General features: G+C 34.7%; 1 protein-coding gene across 1 annotated transcript in view; it reads right to left on the reverse strand.

Moving 5' to 3' along the window:
• Nucleotides 1–22592, reverse strand: part of LOC121479219 (zinc finger protein 850-like) — a 46985-nt gene that overhangs the window by 17116 nt on the left and 7277 nt on the right. The window contains exon 3 of the mRNA XM_041734687.1: nt 11075–12585. Within this exon, the coding sequence (XP_041590621.1) occupies nt 11075–12506 (1432 nt within the window). The 5' untranslated portion in view covers nt 12507–12585. The remainder of the gene's footprint in view (nt 1–11074; nt 12586–22592) is intronic.

The raw sequence follows: 22592 nt of genomic DNA on the forward strand, positions 1-22592 counted from the left end.
AACTCTTATTATCTGAAAGACAATCTCAAGAGAATTAGAACAAAGCCACAGAATGGGAGAAGACATTTGTAAAAGACACTTCTGATAAAAGACTATTATCCAGACTATTTTTTAAAATACTTTAAACTCAATAGGAAAATAAACAACCACATTTTAAAAATGGGCCAAAGGATGCCTGGGTGGCTCAGTGGTTGAGCATCTGCCTTCAACTCAGGCATGATCCCAGTGTTCTGGGATCAAGTCCTGCATTGGGCTTCCCATGCTTCTCCCTCTGCCTATGTCTCTGCCACTCTCTGTGCCTCTCATGAATAAATAAATAAATAAAATATTTTTAAAAATTTTAATGGACAAACCTGAATAAAAATCTCATTAGAGAAGATATGCAGATAGAAAATAAGCCCATAAAATAATGCTCTACATCATAAGTCAACAGGGAAATGCAAATTAAAATAACAACAAGATACCAGTACACACTTATTAGAATTGCCAAAATCTTAAACACTGACAACACCAAATGCTGATGAGGATGGAAAGTAACAGAAACTTTCATTCATTACTAGTGGAAATGCAAAATGGTTCAGATACTTTGGTGGTTTCTTTTTTTTTAAATTTTTTTTATTTATTTATGATAGTCACAGAGAGAGAGAGAGAGAGGCAGAGACACAGGCAGAGGGAGAAGCAGGCTCCATGCACCAGGAGCCCGACGTGGGATCCGATCCCGGGTCTCCAGGATCGCGCCCTGGACCAAAGGCAGGCGCCAAACCGCTGCACCACCCAGGGATCCCAGTTTGGTGGTTTCTTATAAAACTAAACATATTTTTAACATATGATGAATTTGGGCTTCTAGGTATTTACACAAAAGAGGTAAAAATTTATGACTACACAAAAACCTGCAAATGGATGTCCCTCAATAGATAAATGGATAAAGTGATATATATATATATATATATATATATATATATATATATATATATGAGATATACCTGCAAATGGATGTCCATCAATAGATGAATGGATAAAGTGTGGTGTATATATACTTTGTATATATACTTATATATATAAGTGTGATACACACACACACACAATGGAATATTACTCAGCCACCAAAAAGAATGAAATCTTGCATTTGCAATGACATGGATGGAAGTAGAGGATATTATGCTAAATGAAATAAATCAGTCAGAGAAAGACAAATACCATGTGATTTCATTCATATGTGGAATTTAAAAGACAAAACTGATGAACATAGGGGAAGGGAAGGGAAGGAAAAATAAAATAAAATGAAAACAGAGAGAGACAAACCATAAGAGACTCTTAGGTATAGGAAACAAACAGGGCTGCTGGAAGGGAGATGGGTGGAGGGATGGAGTAATTGGGTGATGGGGATTAAGGAAGGCACTTGATGTAATGAGCACTGGGTGTTATTTGCAACTGATGAATCACTGAATTCTACCTCTGAAACTATTTATTTTTAAAAGAAAGCATATGGAAACATAAATCTAACTGGTAAAGACAAAGACAAAATATTGCAATACTGTAATTGTGCCACATATATTTTAACACCAATAAAAAGTTTAAGATGTAAGTATTAAGAATAACCATAACCAGAAAAATCTGCTAATTAAAATACAATATAAAAAAATTGAAAAACAATTACATAATGTGTGTATGTGGAGGGAAATAAAGTGTATAGCTTATGTATGCAATTGAAATTAAATTGATAGCTTAAAATAGCTGTCATAACTATAAATTATTTTATTCAAGCCTCATGGTAACTACAAATGAAAAACTTAGATAAACAAAACAAAGGAAAAGAATCACAACATATCAGTACAAAAAGTCATCAAACTATAATGAAGAAAACAAAAAAAAGGAAGAGAGGAACAAGAGAACTACAAAACTGATAAAATACTAACAAAATTAAAATAAGTTCCTACTTATTAATAGTTAATTTAAATGTAAATGGACTAAACTCCCCAGTCAAAAGACATAGAGTGGCTGAAAAAACAGACTGAAAAAAAAAACCCAAAACCATAAACAAGACCCAAACAAATGCTGTCTGTAAAATACTTCAGAATTAAGGACACATTGGCTGAAAATGTGAGGCAGAGAAGATGTTTTATGCACATGGAACAAAAGAAAGCAGGGGTGGCTTTACTTTTATAAAAAAAAAAAACAACCCTAAGTCACAAATCTTCACAAAAGTCAAAGTGTCATATTATGATAAAAGGAAAAATTCAACAAGAATACATAACAATTATAAATATACATGCACCTAATAACAAAGCACCTAAATGTATAAAGCCAACATTGACAGATCTAAAAGGAAAACAGCAATACAATAATCATAGGAAGCTTCAAAATCCCACTGTCACTAGCGAATAGATCATCCAAACAGAAAACCAATAAGAAATGTAGAACTAAACAACAAAATAGACTAAATGAATCTAACACTCATATATAGAGTATTCCACTCAAGTAATCAGCAGATTACTACTCATTCTTCTTAAGCATATATGCAACATTATTCAGTATATCACATGCAGTCATAAAACAAGTCTTAATAAATTTAAGAAGATTGGAAATTATTCCAAGTATCTTTCCATATCACAACAGAATAAAACCATTTATCAATAATGGAAATAAAATGGGAAAATTTATAAATACATAGAAATTACAGATCCAATGCAATCTCTATCAAAATACCAATGGCATTTCTTTTTACAGAAATAGGAAAAAAATTAAAATTCATTTAAAATCACAGAAAAAAAACCCTGAACAGTGAAAGCATTTTTAAGCAAGAACAACAAAGCAGGAGATATTAAGTGCCCTGACTTTATAACATGTTACAAAGTTACAGTAATCAAAACAGTATGGTACCAGCACAAGAACATGTGCATAAACCAATGGGATAGAATAGCCCAGACATAAACCTCACATATATGGCCAAGTAATCTCTGAGAAGGGCACCAATACAACATGGGGAAAGGATAGGCCCTTCAATAAGTGGTGTTGGAAAAATTGGTTATCGACACACACAAAAAAATGAAATTGGACCTTTGTTTCACACCATAAACAAAAAAATTAACTGAAAAAGGATTAAGTATTTAAACATAAACCAGATGGACTTAACAGACATACACAAAACATTCCCTTCAAAAGAAACAGACTTCACATTCTTCTCAAGCACAAACGAAACATTCTCAGGATCATATTGTAGGCTACAATACAACCCTTAATAAATTTCAGAAGACTGAAATCATATCAAGCATCTTTTCTGACCACAATGATACGAAACTAGAAATCAATTATAAGAAGAAAACTGGAAAATTCACAAATACAACCAAATGGGATTTACTCCATGGATGCAAGAATAGCTTAAACACCCACAAATTAATGAGAAACCCACATTAGCAAAATAAAGGATAAAAATCATATAATCATCCCAACAGGTACAGAAAAAACATTTGACAAAATTCAACGTCCATTTATGATAAAAATTCTTAATGAAGGAGGTATAGTGAAGAAATACCTCAACATAATAAAGGCCACACACGTAGACATAAAATATAATTTCTCCCTATCAAGGTATTTGACTTTTAGTATAGCTTTTAAATTTTTAAATTTAATTCCAGCTTTATTAATATAATTGACTATAATTCTGCTTAAGGTGTACATGTTGATGATATGCATGTTGCAAAATGATTAGCATCATAGTGTTAGCTAATACCTCCATCATGTAATATAATTACCATTTCTTTTTTGCAGTTATTGAGACATTTACTATCACTCAGCATCTTTCAAGTATTTAATACAGTATTTAGTCACCATGCTGTACGTTAGATCCCAAAAGCTTATTCATCTTATAAGTAAAATGTGATTAGAATTGGCCAGCATCGGGATCCCTGGGTGGCGCAGCAGTTTGGCGCCTGCCTTTGGCCCAGGGCGCAATCCTGGAGATCCGGGATCAAATCCCACGTCAGGCTCCCGGTGCATGGAGCCTGCTTCTCCCTCTGCCTGTGTCTCTGCCTCTCTCACACTGTGTTCCTATCATAAATAAATAAAAAATTAAAAAAAAAAAAGAATTGGCCAGCATCTCCCCATATCCCCCACCATCCTGTGGTAACAACCACTATACTGTTTCTATGAGTTCACCTATTTCAGATTCGACATACAAGTGATATCCTATAATATTTTTCTTTCTCTGGCTTATTTCACTTAGCATAATCCCCTCAGAGTTGATATAAGCTGTCACAAGTAGCAAGATTTCCTTTTTGAACACATTCATATATATAACTTCTCCTTTACCCATTCATCCATTGACCAATTTAGGTTGTTTCCATATCTTGGCTATTATAAATAATGCTGCAAAAATATGGAAGTGTACATACGTGGAATTTAAGAAACAAAACAGATGAACATAGGAGAAAGGAAGAGAGAGAGAGGAAAATGATGCTGTTAAGTATAGAGAACAAATTGAGGAATGCTAGAGGGGAGGTGGGTGGGTGGGGTGATGGGCTATATGGGTGATGGATATGAAAGAGGGCATTTACTGTGATGAACACTGGATGTTTACATGTAAGTGACGAATCACCAAATTCTATTCCTCAAACTAATATTACACTATACGTTAAATAACTTAGGATTTAAACAAAAACTTGAAACAAAAAATAAATATAACATTAAAAAATGAAATATAGCATTTAAAAAAAGAATGCAGAAGTATATATTTCATTGATATCTGTTTTTATTTCCTTTGGATACATACCCAGAAGTGGAATTGCTGGATTATATAAAGTTTTATTTTTAATTTTTAAAGGAACTTCCATACTGTTTTTTTCATAGTAGCTGTACAAATCTACATTTCCACAACAGTGCACAGGATTTAATTTTCTCTACATCCTCAACCACACTTGCTAACTCTGGACTTCTTGATAATAGCCATCCTAACAGGTGTGAGGGAATATCTCATTGTGGCTTTGATTTGTATTTCCCTGATGATTAGTGATATTGAATTGAATACCTTTTCATATACCTATTACCTATTGCATGTATTCTTTGGAAAAGTGTGTCTTCAATTTTGCCCAATTTTTAAGTTAGATTTATTGTTTTTTGGTTTTGGTGGGTTTTTTTGTTTATTGTTTTTTGTTTTTTGGGGTTTTTTTGGCTACTGAGTTGTATGAGTTTATGTATTTGAATATTAAACCATTTTGAAATATGATTTGTAAATACTTTTTTTTTCCCATTCCATAGGTTGCTTTTTCATTTTGTTGATGGTTTCTTTTGCTATGCAGGAAAATTTTACTTATTTAGTACCACATATTTATTTTCGCTTTTGTTGTTTGTGCTTTTGGTGTCATACACAAGTAATCATTGCCAAGACCAACGTCAAAGAGGTTTTTCTTATATTTTATTCATATGTTAGGGTTTTAGTTCTTATGTTTAAATCTTTAATCCATTTCAAGATAATTTTTGTGAGTAGTACAAATATGGGTCCAATTCATTTTTTTCCATGTGAATATCCAGTTTTCCCAACACCATCTAATGAAGAAACTATCTTTTCCCCACTGAATACTCTAGGCTCCTCTGTTAAATATTGGCTGGCTGTATATGTAAGGGTTTACTTCTGGATTCTCAATTCTGTTTCATTGGACTATATGTCCATTTTTATGCCAGTACCAACCAGTTTTAGTTACTATACCTTTATAGTGTAGTTTGAAATTAGGCAGTGTGATGCCATCATCATTGTTCTGCTTACTCAGGAGTACCTGTGCTATTCATGGTCTTTTATGGCTCCATATAAATTTTAGGATTATTTTTATATTTCTGTGCAAAATGCCAGTTGATTTTTGACAGAGATGACATTGAACCCATAGATGGCTTTGGGTAGGTCATTTTAACAATAATAATTTTTCTGATCCATGAACATGAGATGTCTCTTATTTGTGTCTTCTTCAATTACTTGAATCAAAGTCTTATAGTTTTTACCACACAGATCTTTCACCTCATTGGTTACGTTTATTTCTACATATTTTATTATTTCTGTTTTCTATATACCTATTGTTCTATGTACCTATACGCTATTGCGAATACTATTTTTTAAAATTTCTTTTTCAGGTATTTTGTTGCTAGTGTACAGAAACACAACTCATTTCTGCATGTTGATTTTGTATCCTACTTTATTATTTTTATTAGCTCTTAACAGTTTCAAGGTGGAGTCCTTAGGATTTTCTATATATAAGATCATATCATCTAAACAGAGAAAACTCTATTCTTCTCTTCCAATCTGGATGCCTTATACTTATTTTCTCATATCTTTGCCCTGGCTAGAAATTCCACTACTATGTTGAATCAGAGTGGTGAGAGTGGACATCCTGGTGCTATTCCCAAACTGGAAGGAAAGCTTTCCCCCTTTCACTGTCAAGTTTGCCATATTTGGCTTTTGCCATATTTGGCTTTTATTGTTTGAGGACATTCCTTCTATATCCAAATTTGTTGAGTTCTTTTACCATGAAAAGATGTTGTATTTTGTCGATGCTTTTCTGCACCTGTTGAGATGATCATACGATTTTTATTTTTCATTCTATTAATGTGGCATACCACAATTATTGATTTCTATATGTGAAACTATCCTTGTATCTCAGGGATAAATCCCACTTGATCATGGTGTATGATTCTTTTAATGCCCTACTGAATTCAATGCTAATATTGAGAATTTTTGCATTTATATTCATCAAGATTATTGCTTTGTAATGTTTTCTTTTAGTGTCATTGTCTAGTTTTAGCATCAAAGTTAGGTTAACCTTGGGAGTGTTCCTTCCTTTTCAATTTTTGAAAATTTGAGAAGAATTAGCATTAATTCTTTAAATGTTTGATAAAAATCAACAGTAAAACCATCTGGTGCTTGGTTTTTCTTCTTTGGAAATTTTCGGTTACTGATTGAATCACCTTACAAGTATTGTAATTGGTCTGTCTAGATTTTTTATTCCTTCAAAATTCAGTCTTGATAGGTCATATGTTTCTGGAAATTTATCCACTTCTAGATTATCCAATTTGTTAGCATACAAGTGTTCATAGCAGTCTCTTTTGATCCTTTGTATTGCTGTGGTATCAGTTGGAATGGATGATTCAGTCAGTTAAGTGTCTGCCTTTGGCTTAGGTCATGATCCTAGGGTCCTGGGATCGAGCCCTGCATTGGGCTCCCTGTTCAGCAGGGAGTCTGCTTCTCCCTCTCCCTCTGTGTGTGCTCTCTCTTTCTCTGTCTCTAATAAGTTTAATAACAAATAAGTTTTTAAAAAAAAGTTTAAAATTTTAAAAAGCAGTTCTTGGAAGTTTATAGCAATAAATGCATATATAAGGAAAAATGAAAGATTTACAATAACATTAAATGTCAAGGAACTAGAAAAAGAACAGACTAAGGCCAAAGTTAGCAGAAGGAAATAACAAAGAACAGAGTTGAAATAGAGATTAGTAAAGAATAGAAAAGATTAGCAAAGCCAAGATCTGTTTTTGAAAGATAAAATTGACAAAGCTTTATCTAGAATAAGAAAAAAAGCAAAAGGATCCAAATAAAATCAGAAATGAAAGAGGAAACATTCCAATTCCCCTTACTTTATCTTCTGTGAATCTGATAGATATTTGCTTTGTGGTTATTGTGAAACAACAAAAAAATATAAAACATCTTACAGGGGCACCTAAGTGGCGCTGTCCGTTAAGCAGCTGGCTCTTGATTTCAGCTCAGGTCATAATCTTGGGGTCCTGGGATTGAGCCCTGTGTCAGGCCCACACTGAGAAGTCTGCTTGAGCATTCTTTCTCTCCCTCTCCTTTTGCCCCTCCTCCCTGCTCTCTTTCTAAAGTAAATAAATCTTTAAAAAATCTTATAAAATAATCCATTTTAAGCTGATAGATAGCAACTTTAATCACACACAAAAATTCTACTCTTTTACTGCCCCCTTTTGTGTTTTTAATTTTACTATTTTTTTAAATTCTCTTTATATTCTGAATTAACAAATCATTTTTTATAGTCTTGTTTATTTTATGGTGTCCCATACATCTTGTAGGCTTTCTTCATTCTCTTTCATCCTTTTTTGTTGTTGTTTTTGTTGTTCTCCTTTGACAAGAGTATTTCACAGCCCTTATCTTGTATCTCTCTGGTTTTATATTTGCTTGGTTTATTCTTCTGTTGATGTTCTCTATTGCATTTCTCATTTCGTTAATTCTTCAGCTCCAGATTTGTTTGGTTTGTTATGATTTCTCTGTTGAATTTCTCATTTTATCATGTGTTGTTATCCTGGCTTGTTAAGTTCTATGTTTTGTTGTAGCTCATTGAGTTTCTTTAAAACAGCTAATTTGAATTGTCAGGCAAATCACAGAATTCAGTGTCTTTGAGTTCAGTTATTAGAGGACTATTTAGATCTTGTGATGCTATGTTTCATTGATTCCTTGTGTTTCTTGGAGTTTTGCATTGCTGGTTTCTCATTTGAAGTAGTCATCTCCTCCAAACATTTCTAGTTGCCTTCAGGTCAGATACTTTTTAATCAGTCCATAACTGAGGCTTTCTCTGTCCTTATAGGAATACATGTACTCCATGCTTCTTGTCCCCATGTGGCAGAAATTTTAAGCTTATTCATTGTCTCTCAACCTTACAACTCACCAGGCTGGCTGCTGGAAACCTCTTTGGTTTTTCCTAAGATAATACTACAGCTCAAGTTTGTGATTTCTCCCTTGCCACAGACTCTGGCCTGTTTTCTGCATGCTGTCTACCAAAACTGGCCCTTATGCCCATACTTGGGGGCATACACAGAGTTAGCTAAAGAATTAGAGTAACTGTGGATTGGGGCATTGGGGGTGCATGCAAGCCATGTGAGGGATCCTTGTGCAAGGTTTTCCCAGCAGCTTGTGATGGGCTTCCTGCTGGAGTCCTGAATGCAGCCAGTAGGAATTGTATTCCTTTAATACACTCTGATATTCTTATATCCTGATCTCTTCCCTCCCCCAAGTCATGCAGGTACTGCCTCAATGCTGTGGGTGCTGCAAGAGAGAAGCAGTTCTGCAGCATCCTATACATGTAGGGAAATTGGGCAATCACTCACTGTTTTTCCCCATGGAAGAAATCATCACTGGGTAGTTCAGCTCCATAGTGTGCCGCCCTGGGGAAGGAGTGGCCTTAGTAAAATTCAACTCACCCCCTCTTTTTTTTTTTTTTGCCAATAGAGTGCTAGTATATCTCCTCAGGATATCTAGAGTTCTACAAAGGCTCTCTCATTTGTGAGTGTCTACTCAAATCAGCACTCTCCAGATTTGCCCTGAATACAGCCAAGACGGGCTTGGGCTGGTTGACTCCTGCTAGTTCCATAGTCTGTATCAAGGACTGTCAGCTTATTACTCAATGCGGGTGAGACTCCTCTCAGGTCCCTTAGCTTATGGTGTTAGATCCCACGAGAACCACAGAGGCACTTCTACTTGTTAATTGTGGGGGGCCAAATGAAGGTGGGCATCTTATGCTGCCATGATGCTGAGGTCATTCCTCAAAACTCAAATTTCTATGAAGAATGTTTATTCTCACCTCAGTATGAATTTTGCCTTCTTACACTTTATCATTTCATATTTTTCTTTACAATGAATTATCTCTTGTCAATAGGAAATAAATGTTGGTCAAACTTTCTTATACTAATTTACATAAGTGTCTTTTTTCCCATTATAATGTCTTTGATGTTCAATAAAACATGAATACTAGTTAAAAGCTTTTCCATAAATAACAAAATTGAAAAGATAATAATGACGAAGGCTAACACTAAGCAAGTTTTATTATGTGATAGGCACAACTGTAGAATCCACATAACAAGCCTCTGAAGTGAGCTGATTATGCCCACATTACCAAAAGCACATTATATATGCATATAAAAGGAGCTGGAAGAATAAGTACGTTGGTTAATTTTGGGGAAATAACTGGGGTCATAAATGTTGGTCAAGGGAAGCAGCGCTTACAGATTATAGCACAAATCATTAAAATCCAGAAGAGACCCCATACATTTTCTCTGAAATGAACAATAAAAAATAAAGAAGACACATTCAAAAGGGGCCATTAAGGTAACTCTTTATAATGGCAGAATTTTCAATATTTGACAAAAATAGGGGTTTGAAAAAGACAGGTGAATAGTTTCAAGCCAATAGAAGAGTAACAACATATTTACAAAGAATTAAAGGCTGGTTATAGTATAGCATAATCACACTTTCTTTCAAAAACAATGACATAGTCTTAAAGGGTTTACTACAAAAGTTTGACAATGATTGTCTATGATTGGTATGATTACAAATAAGGTGTTTGTACCTTACTTACTTACTATTTTTTGTTCATATCTACATTAATATAGAGAGGAACTGTTTTGTAAAAAGAGTATAAACTTTATAAAAGTAAAACAATCTTCCAAAACAAAAGATACAGATCCATAAGATATTAAAGGATACTTAAAATAGTAGCTTAACACAAACAAAATGGAACACAGATACAAACACATATATGCAAATTTAGAAAACAAAGACTGACCTGATATCCATGCTTTATATGTATAAAAATATAACTTACCATCAAACAGGCAATAAAAAAATACAAAAATAGATATGGCTATTAAATAAATGGCATTCAAATGAGAAACAGGGAGAAGGGCAAATTTAGACCCTCAATAAATAATTTAAAATAATTTTCAGATGGATCAGTAAACAAAAGTAGCAGGGATAGCCCCCAATTGAATTTTTCAATGTTTAAAATAAAGGCAAAATACAATACACAATCTTTTAATTTTAATATTAACAAGTATGAATTTTCCAAAATAATGAAAGAATGAATACAGATAAAGTTCTTAAGAGTAGTTTTTCTTTTCCTGTATAAAATTCTCTCAGACTAAGTGGTAAAGCATAAATAAGGTGTTTGTACCTTACTTACATTTGTAGTGACTCTCACTAGTATGAATTTTCTTACATGTCCTGTGTCCTTCCTTAACCACATAATTCTAATTTAGAAAGTTTCTTTTTTTTTTTTAACTTAGAAAGTTTCTAATTCACAGAACTACTCACCAGTATGACTTCTTTTATGTTGATGAATTTCTGAGCCCCTCCCCAAAGCCTTTCCACATTCCTTACATTCATAAAGTTTCTCACCAGTATGAATTTTCTGATGTTGAGTAAGGCTTGAGCCAGAACCAAAATTCTTCCCACATTCCTTACATTCATAGAGTTTTTCACCAGTGTGTATTCTCTGGTGCCGATTAAGAGCTGAACCACTACTGAAGGACTTTCCACATTCTTTACATTCATATGGTTTTTCACCAGTATGAATTAGCTGGTGTTGGATAAGTTTTGAGCCACTACCAAAGGCCTTGCCACATTCTTTACATTCATAAGGTTTCTCACCAGTATGAATTCGCTGATGTTGAGTAAGGTCTGAACCACTACTAAAGGCTTTCCCACATTCCTTACACTCATAGGGTTTCTCACCAGTGTGCATTCTTTGATGCTGAATAAGTTTTGAACCACTTCTAAAGGCCTTCTCACATTCCTTACACTCATAGGGCTTCTCACCAGTGTGAATTCTCTGATGTTGAGTGAGATCTGAGCCACTATTAAAAGCCTTCCCACATTCCTTACATACATAAGGTTTCTCACCAGTGTGGATTCTTTGATGTCGAGTAAGAGCTGATCCAAAACTAAAAGCCTTCCCACATTCATTACATATATATGGTTTTTCACCAGTATGAATTCTCTGATGCCGAGTAAGGGCTGAACCACTACTAAAGGCCATTCCACATGCTTTACATTCATAAGGTTTCTCACCGGTATGAATCCTTCGATGTTGAGTAAGGTTTGAACCACTGCCAAAGGCCTTCCCACAATCCTTACATTCATAAGGTTTCTCACCTGTGTGAATTCTGTGATGCCGAGTAAGGGCTGATTCAAAACTAAAGGACTTTCCACATTCCTTACACTCATAAGGCTTTTCACCACTGTGAATTATCTGATGTCGAATAAGGCCTGATCCAAAACTAAAAGCTTTCCCGCATTCTTTACATTCATATGGTTTCTCACCAGTATGAATTCTTTGATGATGAGTAAGGTTTGAGCCACTACCAAAGGCCTTTCCACATTCACTACATTCATAAGGTTTCTCACCAGTATGAATTCTTTGATGATAAGCAAGATTTGCACCACTACCAAAGGCCTTGCCACATTCTTTACATTCATAAGGTTTCTCACCAGTATGAATTCGCTGATGTCGAATAAGGACCGATACAAAACTAAAATCCTTCCCACATTCCTTACATTCAAGGAGTTTCTCATCAGTATGTATTCTCTGATGCTGGGTATTGAAAGTGGGCATGTCTTCAGAAGTAAATATCATTTGACTGAAATGTCCTTCCTGAGATTCCTGTTTTCTCTCAAACTGGCTTTTACATTCCCAATCACCTCTGAAACTTGAACACTCAATGCTGTTTTTTATAAGTCTTTCCATTATCTCTCATCAGGATGATTCTATTCCATAAATATCCTTTTTCAGAAATAATTTCTTGGTCTCAACCTTGATTCACAGTCTGAAAGAAAATATAAAAGCAAACATTCACTTTTTTTGTGTTCTGGGAAAAAAAAACTTTTATAATAGAAATGAAAAGACTTAACTGAAACTAATTTTCATAAAAAATTAGTGGTTTATACAGTTCTCAAATATGATTGGGCAATTTGACAAATAGATAAGAAAAGTAAAAAGAAGTCACACTGGAAGGCCAAGGAGATATTTAGGAAAACAGATTAGTCAGTTATTCCTAAATAGTGATTTAACTAAAAAATCCCCTTTAAACATGGGGAACTTGATATATATAAAGATGCCTAAGCTCTACCTCAATCTGGTGTCATATACATTTTTAAATGAGGGTAATTACTATTTAACCCATTTCTTAGGGGTTTTTGGAGCATTAAGAAACCACAAGTAGAAGGAAAAATCTAGGATAAATAATGAATTGCATATCAACATAAATTGCATACAATCTGAAGGAAATAGAAGATATGGCAGTGTTCTGATGAAAATTAACGTGATGAATGAGCAATGCAGAAGGAAGAATCTACTGTGGTAAGAATGTGGCTTATTTATGCCACATAATCCATAAAAATTTGATAAAACCATATTTGTCTAGGAAGTCTATGAGGCTAATCTTGGGAGAACAAAATAGGGGACTCAGCAAAAGCTACTATAATTGAGAATCTAGTTTTAAAGTCTGAAAGAAGGGAAGAGCAGATAGAGGTAATGTGATACTATTGGCAGATTGCAAGGATGCAGATCGACAAGTATTCTGAACTCCAGCTCTAATGATTACTGAATGATTCTGAGATAACACATAATATATTTATGTAGTATTATAAAGTAACTGCACAGTGTTCAGTAGCTATTATTTTGAAAGACTTACATGCCAAAAAAGGGGACTAGGAAAAGGAATAAACTTAAAGACATCAATTAAGTCCCTGAGCAAATACGTCAAGCGCCAAAGGTGAAAACATCTGAGCTCCATTCTCATAACACTCATACAGTAAGTTTGTTTTGGGTAAGCCTAAATATGTCCTGAAATTGTTCTTTCCATCTGCACTGTCAATAGATGATCCAGGACAAAATGATCTTCCATTTGAAATAAAAGCAATATTTTATCTAGTTGTCTGCCTTTCCAGTTTTCTACCTTTAGCAGCCAGAGTGATATTTCAGCCTGGCACTATTCTGTTCAAAAGGCCTCAGGGGTTCTCCACTGTCCTTGGGATAAGACCTGTACTCCTTACCTTGGTGATTTAAAAATAATTATTATATATATTATTAATATTTAATAATAATAAATAAATATCTTAATAATTCATCAGTAATCTTCCTCATGCCTGCATCTTCAACCTGATACTTCTCTCCCCTCAATAATAAGTTACAGCTACACTAGTCTTCTCAGTGCTTCAAATGCACTAAACTGTAATGCTTCCTGGCATGCATACCCAAAATGGTTTCATCTACCCTACATATTTGTCCATACTCACTCTCCACTACCCTCTCTTGGCCTTACCAGTTCTTGGGCATTGTTTAGGTCTCTGCTAAGTGGCATATCCTAATAAAGATCTTTTCTGAATATCCAATCTTAATTATGCACATCTCACCATTATCTCTCAAGTATTTTCCCCCACCTTTTTCGCCCCATTCTTTGTATTTTGTTTGGGTAATGGTTGATTACACATTTGTCTCCTACAATCACAAATTTCATATGTGAAAGTTTGCTTAATGTCTGTCTGCTACAGTGGAGCCAACCTTCAGGAAGGAAGAATAACCAATGTCTGTTACTTTAATCACCTTGAACTCTGGCACATGCAAAAAGACCAAAATACATTTAATGAATGCCTAATTTAATAAATTAGTTTCAAAATTCATTGTCCTTAAAAATAAACTTCTAAAAACAAGATTTCTCTAGAAATACACTTTCTCTCAAGGAGGACAAGTGTATCACATGCAGTTTTTCTTGCCCTTTTAAAAGCTTCACTAAAACCAATGAAATGGATGTTTAAAAAAGGCAAAGAGAGTTAAAGAGGCGATAGCAGCAACAAAGCTTTTCAAGTTGGAAAGCATAAAGATAAAAGATGACTAACTTAGCAAACCAAAGAATGGTGAAACTTAACTCAAAAAATAAAGAAAACCCAGAGGAGGAGGATTTATCCTGCAGAACCCCCAGAAAGGTTTAAGAAATGGGGGCACTACATACCTATGGAGGTTTACCAGTTATCATACAAAAAGTTAGGTCAGGTTCATAGTGTCCATTCTAAAATACAGAAAGGCAAAAAATCATCACATATTTAAGGAAAATGTATAACTAAAAAAAATGATTAAATGAACAAATCCCAAAGAACTTAGAAGAGAAACTACATAATAAAAAAAAATTTCAGGGATCCCTGGGTGGCGCAGTGGTTTGGCGCCTGCCTTTGGCCCAGGGCGCGATCCTGGAGACCCAGGATCGAATCCCACGTCGGGCTCCCGGTGCATGGAGCCTGCTTCTCCCTCTGCCTATGTCTCTGCCTCTCTCTCTCTCTCTCTCTCTCTCTCTCTCTCTGTGACTATCATAAATAAATTTTTTAAAAATTTAAAAAAAATTTCAGAAACCACCATCAATATCCTAAGGGGGACACAAGAAATTATTTCACATGATAGGAATATAGGATAACCTAAAAGGAATGAGATGAAAAAAAGAATCTTAGGAAATGAAAATATAAAGTGGGAATAAAAATAAACAATTACAAAGGTTAAAGAATAAATGAAAGACATTTCTTTAAAAAGTAGAGCAAGGGGACACCTGGGTGGCTCAGTGGTTGAACATCTGCCTTTGGCTCAGGGCTTGATCCTGGGGTCCTGGGATCAAGTCCCACATCACGCTCCCTGCATAGAGCCTGCTTCTCCCTCTGCCTGTGTTTCTGCCTCTCTCTCTCTCTCTCTCTGTCTCTCATGAATAAATAAATAAAATATTTATTTTAAAAAGTACAGCAAGATACGGAAATGGAAAATGAATGAAAATTGGAAGGTCATGCAAGGCAGCTCAGTATCTAATGGAAAGAGATCATTTTTAAAAGTGTGCTAAGCATCTGCCAAGTGTCAGGCAGTGTGCTAGGAGGAATGAAGAAACCAGAAAAATCATCATTTTGAAAACAGCAATCTAATTATTGACTCAGGAAAAGATTCTCAGTAAATTCTAAAACTAGAAAGTGAATAGCTGTTGAGTTAAAGGATATTTACTGTTCTCACAGTATCATTCTACAGACTACTAATTATAAAGGGAAAAATATACCTTTATACTGGGAAGATTTAGTATTCACCACCTTTAACCTTAATTTATAAAACTGGGCATCATGAATGGTGCAACAACCTATGCCTCCCAATGTAATAGAATAAAAGCTACACCATCCTGTCATCTATATAGTATGCTTACTAAATACTTACACTGAATCTAAGCCTTCAATTTCCATGAGAAAGCCATCAGACAAATGGAGGTTGTTGAGACCGTCTATAAGACAACTGTCCTGAATTGTCTAAAACATTCAGTGTCATATTAAACAAACAATGAAAGTCTGTTCTAGATTAAAAGAGACTAAAGGGACTGGATCCTAGATCAAGCAAGTGACCAAGCAAATGAACAAAAAACATTACATCAGCTAAAAGAACATTTTTGGGAACCATTGGAAATACTTGAATATGAAATGTTGGAGGTGGTATTAATGAGTTAATATAAATGTTCATAGATTTGCTATGTCACTGTTGTTATTTGGAAAATGCACGGAGTGCCTGAGTGGCTCGTGGTTGAGTGCCTGCCTTCCGCCCAGGGTGTGATCCTGGAGTCCAGGGACTGAGTCCCGCATCGGGCTCCCTGCATGGAGCCTGCTTCTTCCTCTGCCTGTGTCTCTGTGCCTCTCATGAATAAATAAATAAATAAATCTTTAAAGAAAATAAAATACAAGCTAAAAGTATTAAAGGTAAAATGTCCAGATATTCTCAACTTATTTTCAAATGATTCCAGGGCAAAAAAGAAAAAAAAAAGTGTGTGTGTGTGTGTGTGTGTGTTTAGACACATAAAGCAAATGTGGCAAAATATGAATAGGCAATCTTAAGTGATGACTATATAATATACACTGGAATATTCTTTCAATTTTGCTGTATATCAGAAAATTTTCAAAGAAAATAGAAATTACAGGTTGTTTTAGAAAGTAGCATTTAAGAAATTCTCCATACCTGAAGGACATGAATCTCCACATTTAATGGATTCACTTGACAGCATAAAAAATTAAAATGACTGGGGTATCTGGGTGGGTGGCTCAGTTGGTTGGACATCTGCCTTCAGCTTGGGTCATTGTTCCAGGATCCTGGGATAAGCCCCACGTTGGGCTTCCTGCTTAGTGGGGAGTCTGCTGCTCCCTCTATCCCATAACCCCCTGCTGGTGCTCTCTCTCAAATAAATGAATAAGATCTTTAAAAAAAAGAATAAAAATGATTCACACTGAGATGTATTTTACATTAGGTTCTAGGACACTAGAAACAAAGAAAAGACCATAAAAGGCTCCAAAGAGTAAAAAACAGGGCATAAATAAAAGAGCAGGAATGAAAATGGCTTTAGAGTTCTTAATAATATTTTAAGCCAGAAGTCATAGCTACAAAATTCTAAAGAAAAGTAATTTCGGGCAGCCCGGGTGGCTCAGCAGTTTAGCGCTGTCTTCAGCCCAGGGTGTGGCCCTGGAGACCTGGGATCGAGTCCCATGTCGGGCTCCCTGCATGGAGCCTGCTTCTCCCTCTGCCTGTGTCTCTGCCTCTGTGTGGGTGTGTGTGTCTCTGATGAATAAACAAATAAAATCTTAAAAAAAGAAAAGTAATTTGATGTAGAATTCCTGTCCTGCAAAAGAACCAATGTACTGGTTGAAAAAGCCCTTATCAGATCTCACAAGTTTAACACATTTATCCATTCTTACATGCCACCTATATAAAAAACCAATATTTTGAAAAGATTTTATTTATTTGAGAGACCGAACTCACATAAGCTGGGGCGGGGAGGGACAGAGGAAGAGGGAAAAGCAAAGTCCCCACTGAGCAGGAAGTCCAACATGAGCAAAGTCCCCACTGAGCACGATATCAGAACTCTGGGATCATGACCTGAGCTGAAGGCAGATAGTTAATTGACTGAGCCACCCAGGCACCCCAAAAAACAATTTTGATAATTTGAAGTTTTCTTGGAGTAAACCAAGAAACAAGAAGGCATGAAATCTAAGAAATAACAACTCAACACAGAAGAGCGCAGAATTCAAAAAGGCAAAATTTGGAATAATAGTAGACAGAGAAGGACAAAGGATTGAAGGAGTGCGGTCTATCAGGAAACTGACAGAATTCCCAGAAATTTATTTTCTGAAAGACTCTGAGTATGAATTAGTGATATTATATGGACAATGAGGCATAACCCTCACTTAAAAAACAGGCAAAAAAAAAAAAAAACCACAGGCAATATTAATTACATAGAAAATAAAGTTGTAGAACAAGGCAAACATGACTCACACCTCAGTTATGAATAAATCCATGACAATGAGTAAAGAAAGGAGCCTTAGAATGGAGAAGATATTTATAAAATATTTATCAAAAACCTAGTACCCAAAATATGAAGATCTTTCTCAAATCATTAATAAAAAGCTAAATAGGGGTGGCGGGGAAGGCGGGAGCGCGGGCGCACCAGTGGGCTCCGCGGCCCCCCCCAAAAAAAAATAAAAAATAAATAAAAAGCTAAATAATCCAAGAGAAAAGGAACCACTAAATAAATATCTGTTACGTTATAAACAATTTATCTGGTCTGTGTCCCAGGTTTCTAGATCATAGTTTCTAAAACTCTTGGAATTTCCCAAGTGATAGAAGTGTCTTTGTCATTGGATCACACTTGAGTTTATGCTAATGAGGTAACTCATGGTGTGACTGTATAGGTAGCTTCAGGCTTAGAGATGGTCACCAGAAAGAATGAACCTACCCAACCTCTGGAAGAAGGAAGTGAAACTGGAGATTGAGTTCAATCATTAAGTCAGGGATAAATCATTTATGCCACATAATGGAACCCCAATAAAAAGTCTGGACGCTGAAGCTCAGTAGAACTTTCTGGCTGATGAACACATTGATGAACCAGAAAGGTAATGTACCCTTAATTTCACAAGGAAATTCTACAGAAACTGTACTTGGATTCCTTTCCAACTTTCCTTATGTTTCCTTATTTCACTATTCCTGATTTGTATCCTTATTATTTACTATAAAGTTTTAATTTTGAGTATAGTGCTTTCCTGAATTCTAAGAGTCATTCTAGTAAATTATTAAATTTGGCAAGGAGGGCAGTCATGGGGACTTTCTTCCCAAACAGATTTGTAGCCAGTTGGTCTAAAGTAGAGTGAGATAAACAGTTAAAACCTGTGGAGTCTGACACTAACTCAGGGTGGTTAGTGACAGAATTCAACTGCAGTAACCAGCTGGGGTTAAAACAGAATAACATCCCACATGCATGGACTGGAAGATTTAGTGTTAAAAGATGGCAAAACTTCTTAAAGCAATCTGCAGAGTCAATGCAACCTCTATCAAAATTTCAATGGTCTTTCTGGAGAAATGAAAAACAAACTATGACAATTACTTCCCCATTTTGAAACTTACTAACAAAAAGTTACAGTAATCATTGCAATACTGACACAAGGTTAGATATATAGACCAATGGGATAGAACTGAGAATCTAGAAATAAACCTAAACATCTATGACCTATTGATTTTCAACAAGGATGACAAGTCTATTGTGGGGAAAGAAACATTTCTTTAACAAATGGTGCTAGGAAAACTGGATAAATATATGCAAAAGAATGAAGTCAAACCCTCAATCTCACTTCATATGAAAAATTAACTCATGAAAGTGGATCCAATTTCTTACTCTACACACAAAAATAACCTCAAAATGGATTAAGGAGACCTGAAACCAGAAAACCTCAGAACAGAGCACAAGCAGTAATTTCCCCAACATCAGTCACAGCAACATTTTTCATGATGCTTGTCTCCTGATACAAGGAAAATAAAAGGAAAAATAAACTACATCAAAATACAAAGCTTCTGCACAGCAAAGGAAACAATCAACAGAACTAAAAGACAACCTATTGAATGGAAGAAGATATTTTCAAATGATATATTCAATAAAGGGCTAGTATCCAAAATATATAAAGAATATACACAACTCAACACCTCAAAACCAAATAATCCAATTAAGAAATGGGCAAAACCCATGAACAGGTATTTCTCCAAAGACGACTCACAGATGGCCAACAAACACATGAAGAGATGCTTAACATCACTCATTATCAGGGAAATGCAAGTAGAAACCACAATGAAATAGCACCTCATACCTGTGAGAATGACTAAAATCAGTAACAAAGAAACAAGTGTTGGTGAGGATGTGGAGAAAAAGGAACCTTCCAGCACTGTTGGTGGGAATGCGAACTATTGCAGACACTGTGGAAAATAATATGGAGTTTCCTCTAAAAAAATTAAAAGTAGAATGACCATATATATGATCCAGTAATTCTGCTACTGGTAATTAACCAAAGAATATGAAAACACTAATTCAAAAAGATATATGTACCCCTATATTTATTACAGCATTATTTACAATAGCCAAATTATAGAAGCAACCCAAATGTCCATAAATAGATGAAGGGATAAAGAAGATGTGGTATATATATTCAATGGAATATTATTCAGCCATAAAAAAGAATAAAATCTTACCATTTTGCAACAACATGGATGGATCTAGAGGGTACAATGCTAAGTGAAATAAGTCAAAGACAAGTACCATATGATTTCACTCATATGTAGAATTTCAGAAACAAAACAAAGAAAGAAAAAAGAGACAAAAAAAGACTAAAATACACAGAATAAACTGGTGATTATCAGGGGAGATGTCAGTAGGGGGATGGCTGAAATAGGTGAAAGGGATTAGCAGTACAGTATTGTGATAAGCAATGAATAATGTATAGAGTTGCTGAATCATATTGTATACCTGAAACTAATATAACACTGTATATTAATTGTATTAGAATTTAAAAAAAATTAAAGCCCTCTTTCATAAAAATTGGCTTAACAATTAAAAAATTAGCTGAAAATGGATCAATAGCTTAAACATAAGAGCTAACTCATTAATTTTTTTCTTTTTTTAAAAGATTTTATTTATTTGAGAGAAAAAGAGAATGCAAGAGAGAGAGAGAATACAAGCAGAGTAGAGGGGCAGACGGAGAAAGGGAAGCTCCCCAGTGAGCAGGGAGCCCAACATGGGACTTGATCCTAGGATTCCAGCATTATGACCTAAGCTGAAGGCAGATACTTAACCAACAGAGCCACCCAGGTGCCTCATATAAAACTCTTTCAAGAAAACAGGGATTTATAAATCTTTATGACCTTGGAATTGGCAATATATTCTTAGATTTGACACCAAAAATATAAGTAATAAAAAAATACATTTTAAATCATCAAAGTTAAAGGTTTTGTGCTTCAAATGGGTAAAGGTGTTTTATGGGGTGAAGAAAAGTTTGAAACTAGAGAGAGCTGGTGTATGCACAACATTGCAAAGATAGGTTAAATACCATAGAATTTACACTACTACAACTGAACTGTACATTCTAATATTAGAATAGATTAACTATTGGGGTGCCTGGGTGTCTCAGTTAAGCATCTGCCTGCAGTTCAGGGCATGATCCCAGGGTCCTGAGATTGAGACCCTTGTCAGACTCCCTGCTCAGTAGGGGGCCTGCTTCTCTCTCTCTCCTCTCACTCTCTCTCTCTCTGTCAAATAAATAAAATCTTAAGAAAATAAAAATAAAATGGTTAACTATTATATGAATTCACATAAGAAAAATTTTTGAAAAAAAGAAGCCAAAAGAAAATCAGAACAAAAAGATGTTGTTTCATTAGTAATATATTATAAATTAAAACTGTAATGACAGATCACTATACATAAGTCAGATAGATAAAAAGTGTAAGGATTTCAAATATTGGCAAAGATGTAAAGCAGTACATAAACATACCTTTTTTGAAACAGAATCTCATAGAACCACTCTGAAACTGTTTAGTATTATCTAGGTTAATATACATATTCCTATGATTCAGCAGTTGCACTCCTGGGAAAAACACATCCTAGAATGTTCATAGCAACAGTTTTTATTAAGAGCAAATAGTTGAAAACCCAAAAATACACAAAATATATATATTGGGTAAAGTATGATAAAGTCACACAGCTATTGAAATGAAATAGCATATAGATATATGTGTATGTGTATATGTTGTTTAAGAATCATAGTACATGTACAGCACGATTTAGCAAGACAAATCTTGTCTTTTCTTAGTACAACTGAAAAGAAAAGTTTGAGAACATTTAAGAAAACTGCCTTTCCCTAAGTGAGAATAAACTTCCATTTTGTCCATGATATGTTAGCTAATTTTATTTTTTATATCTTTCCTGGAGATTTCAATCCAAACTATCTTGGTTAAGATCATTAGCTCTAAAGTCTGACAAACTCAGCTTTCAATCCAGGTCCTAAAATCTAAGACCTAACACTTATGTCTTTGGGTAAATTATTTGTCCCTCTAAAACTTAGTTTTCTCTTCTATAGAATATTGGTAAAAAATTATCAGTTTCTAAGATATATATAGTGCCTTGAACATAATAAAGCTCAAGAAATGCCATTTTTATTTATCAATTATCCCTCTCTTATTATGCTATAGTTATTTTGTGTAAATCCACAAAATTCTAATAAAAAGTACTCTGTTAGACACTTCATCCAGTGAACCGTCAGATAACCTATTACTTTTTTGCTCCTGATTCTCTAATACAGTTGTATTAGAATTTCGTTTTATGTCTTACCATTTTAAGATATCACAACTTTATAAAATGATTTAACATATACGACAAGCATACCAATGTTGGGGAGGGAAGTGTTACATTCTTCATTTATGTTCAAAATCTACTTATGATTTGAGAAATAGACACATAAATTC

Source organism: Vulpes lagopus, chromosome 2, assembly GCF_018345385.1.
Source record: "Vulpes lagopus strain Blue_001 chromosome 2, ASM1834538v1, whole genome shotgun sequence".
Classification (NCBI taxonomy): domain Eukaryota; kingdom Metazoa; phylum Chordata; class Mammalia; order Carnivora; family Canidae; genus Vulpes; species Vulpes lagopus.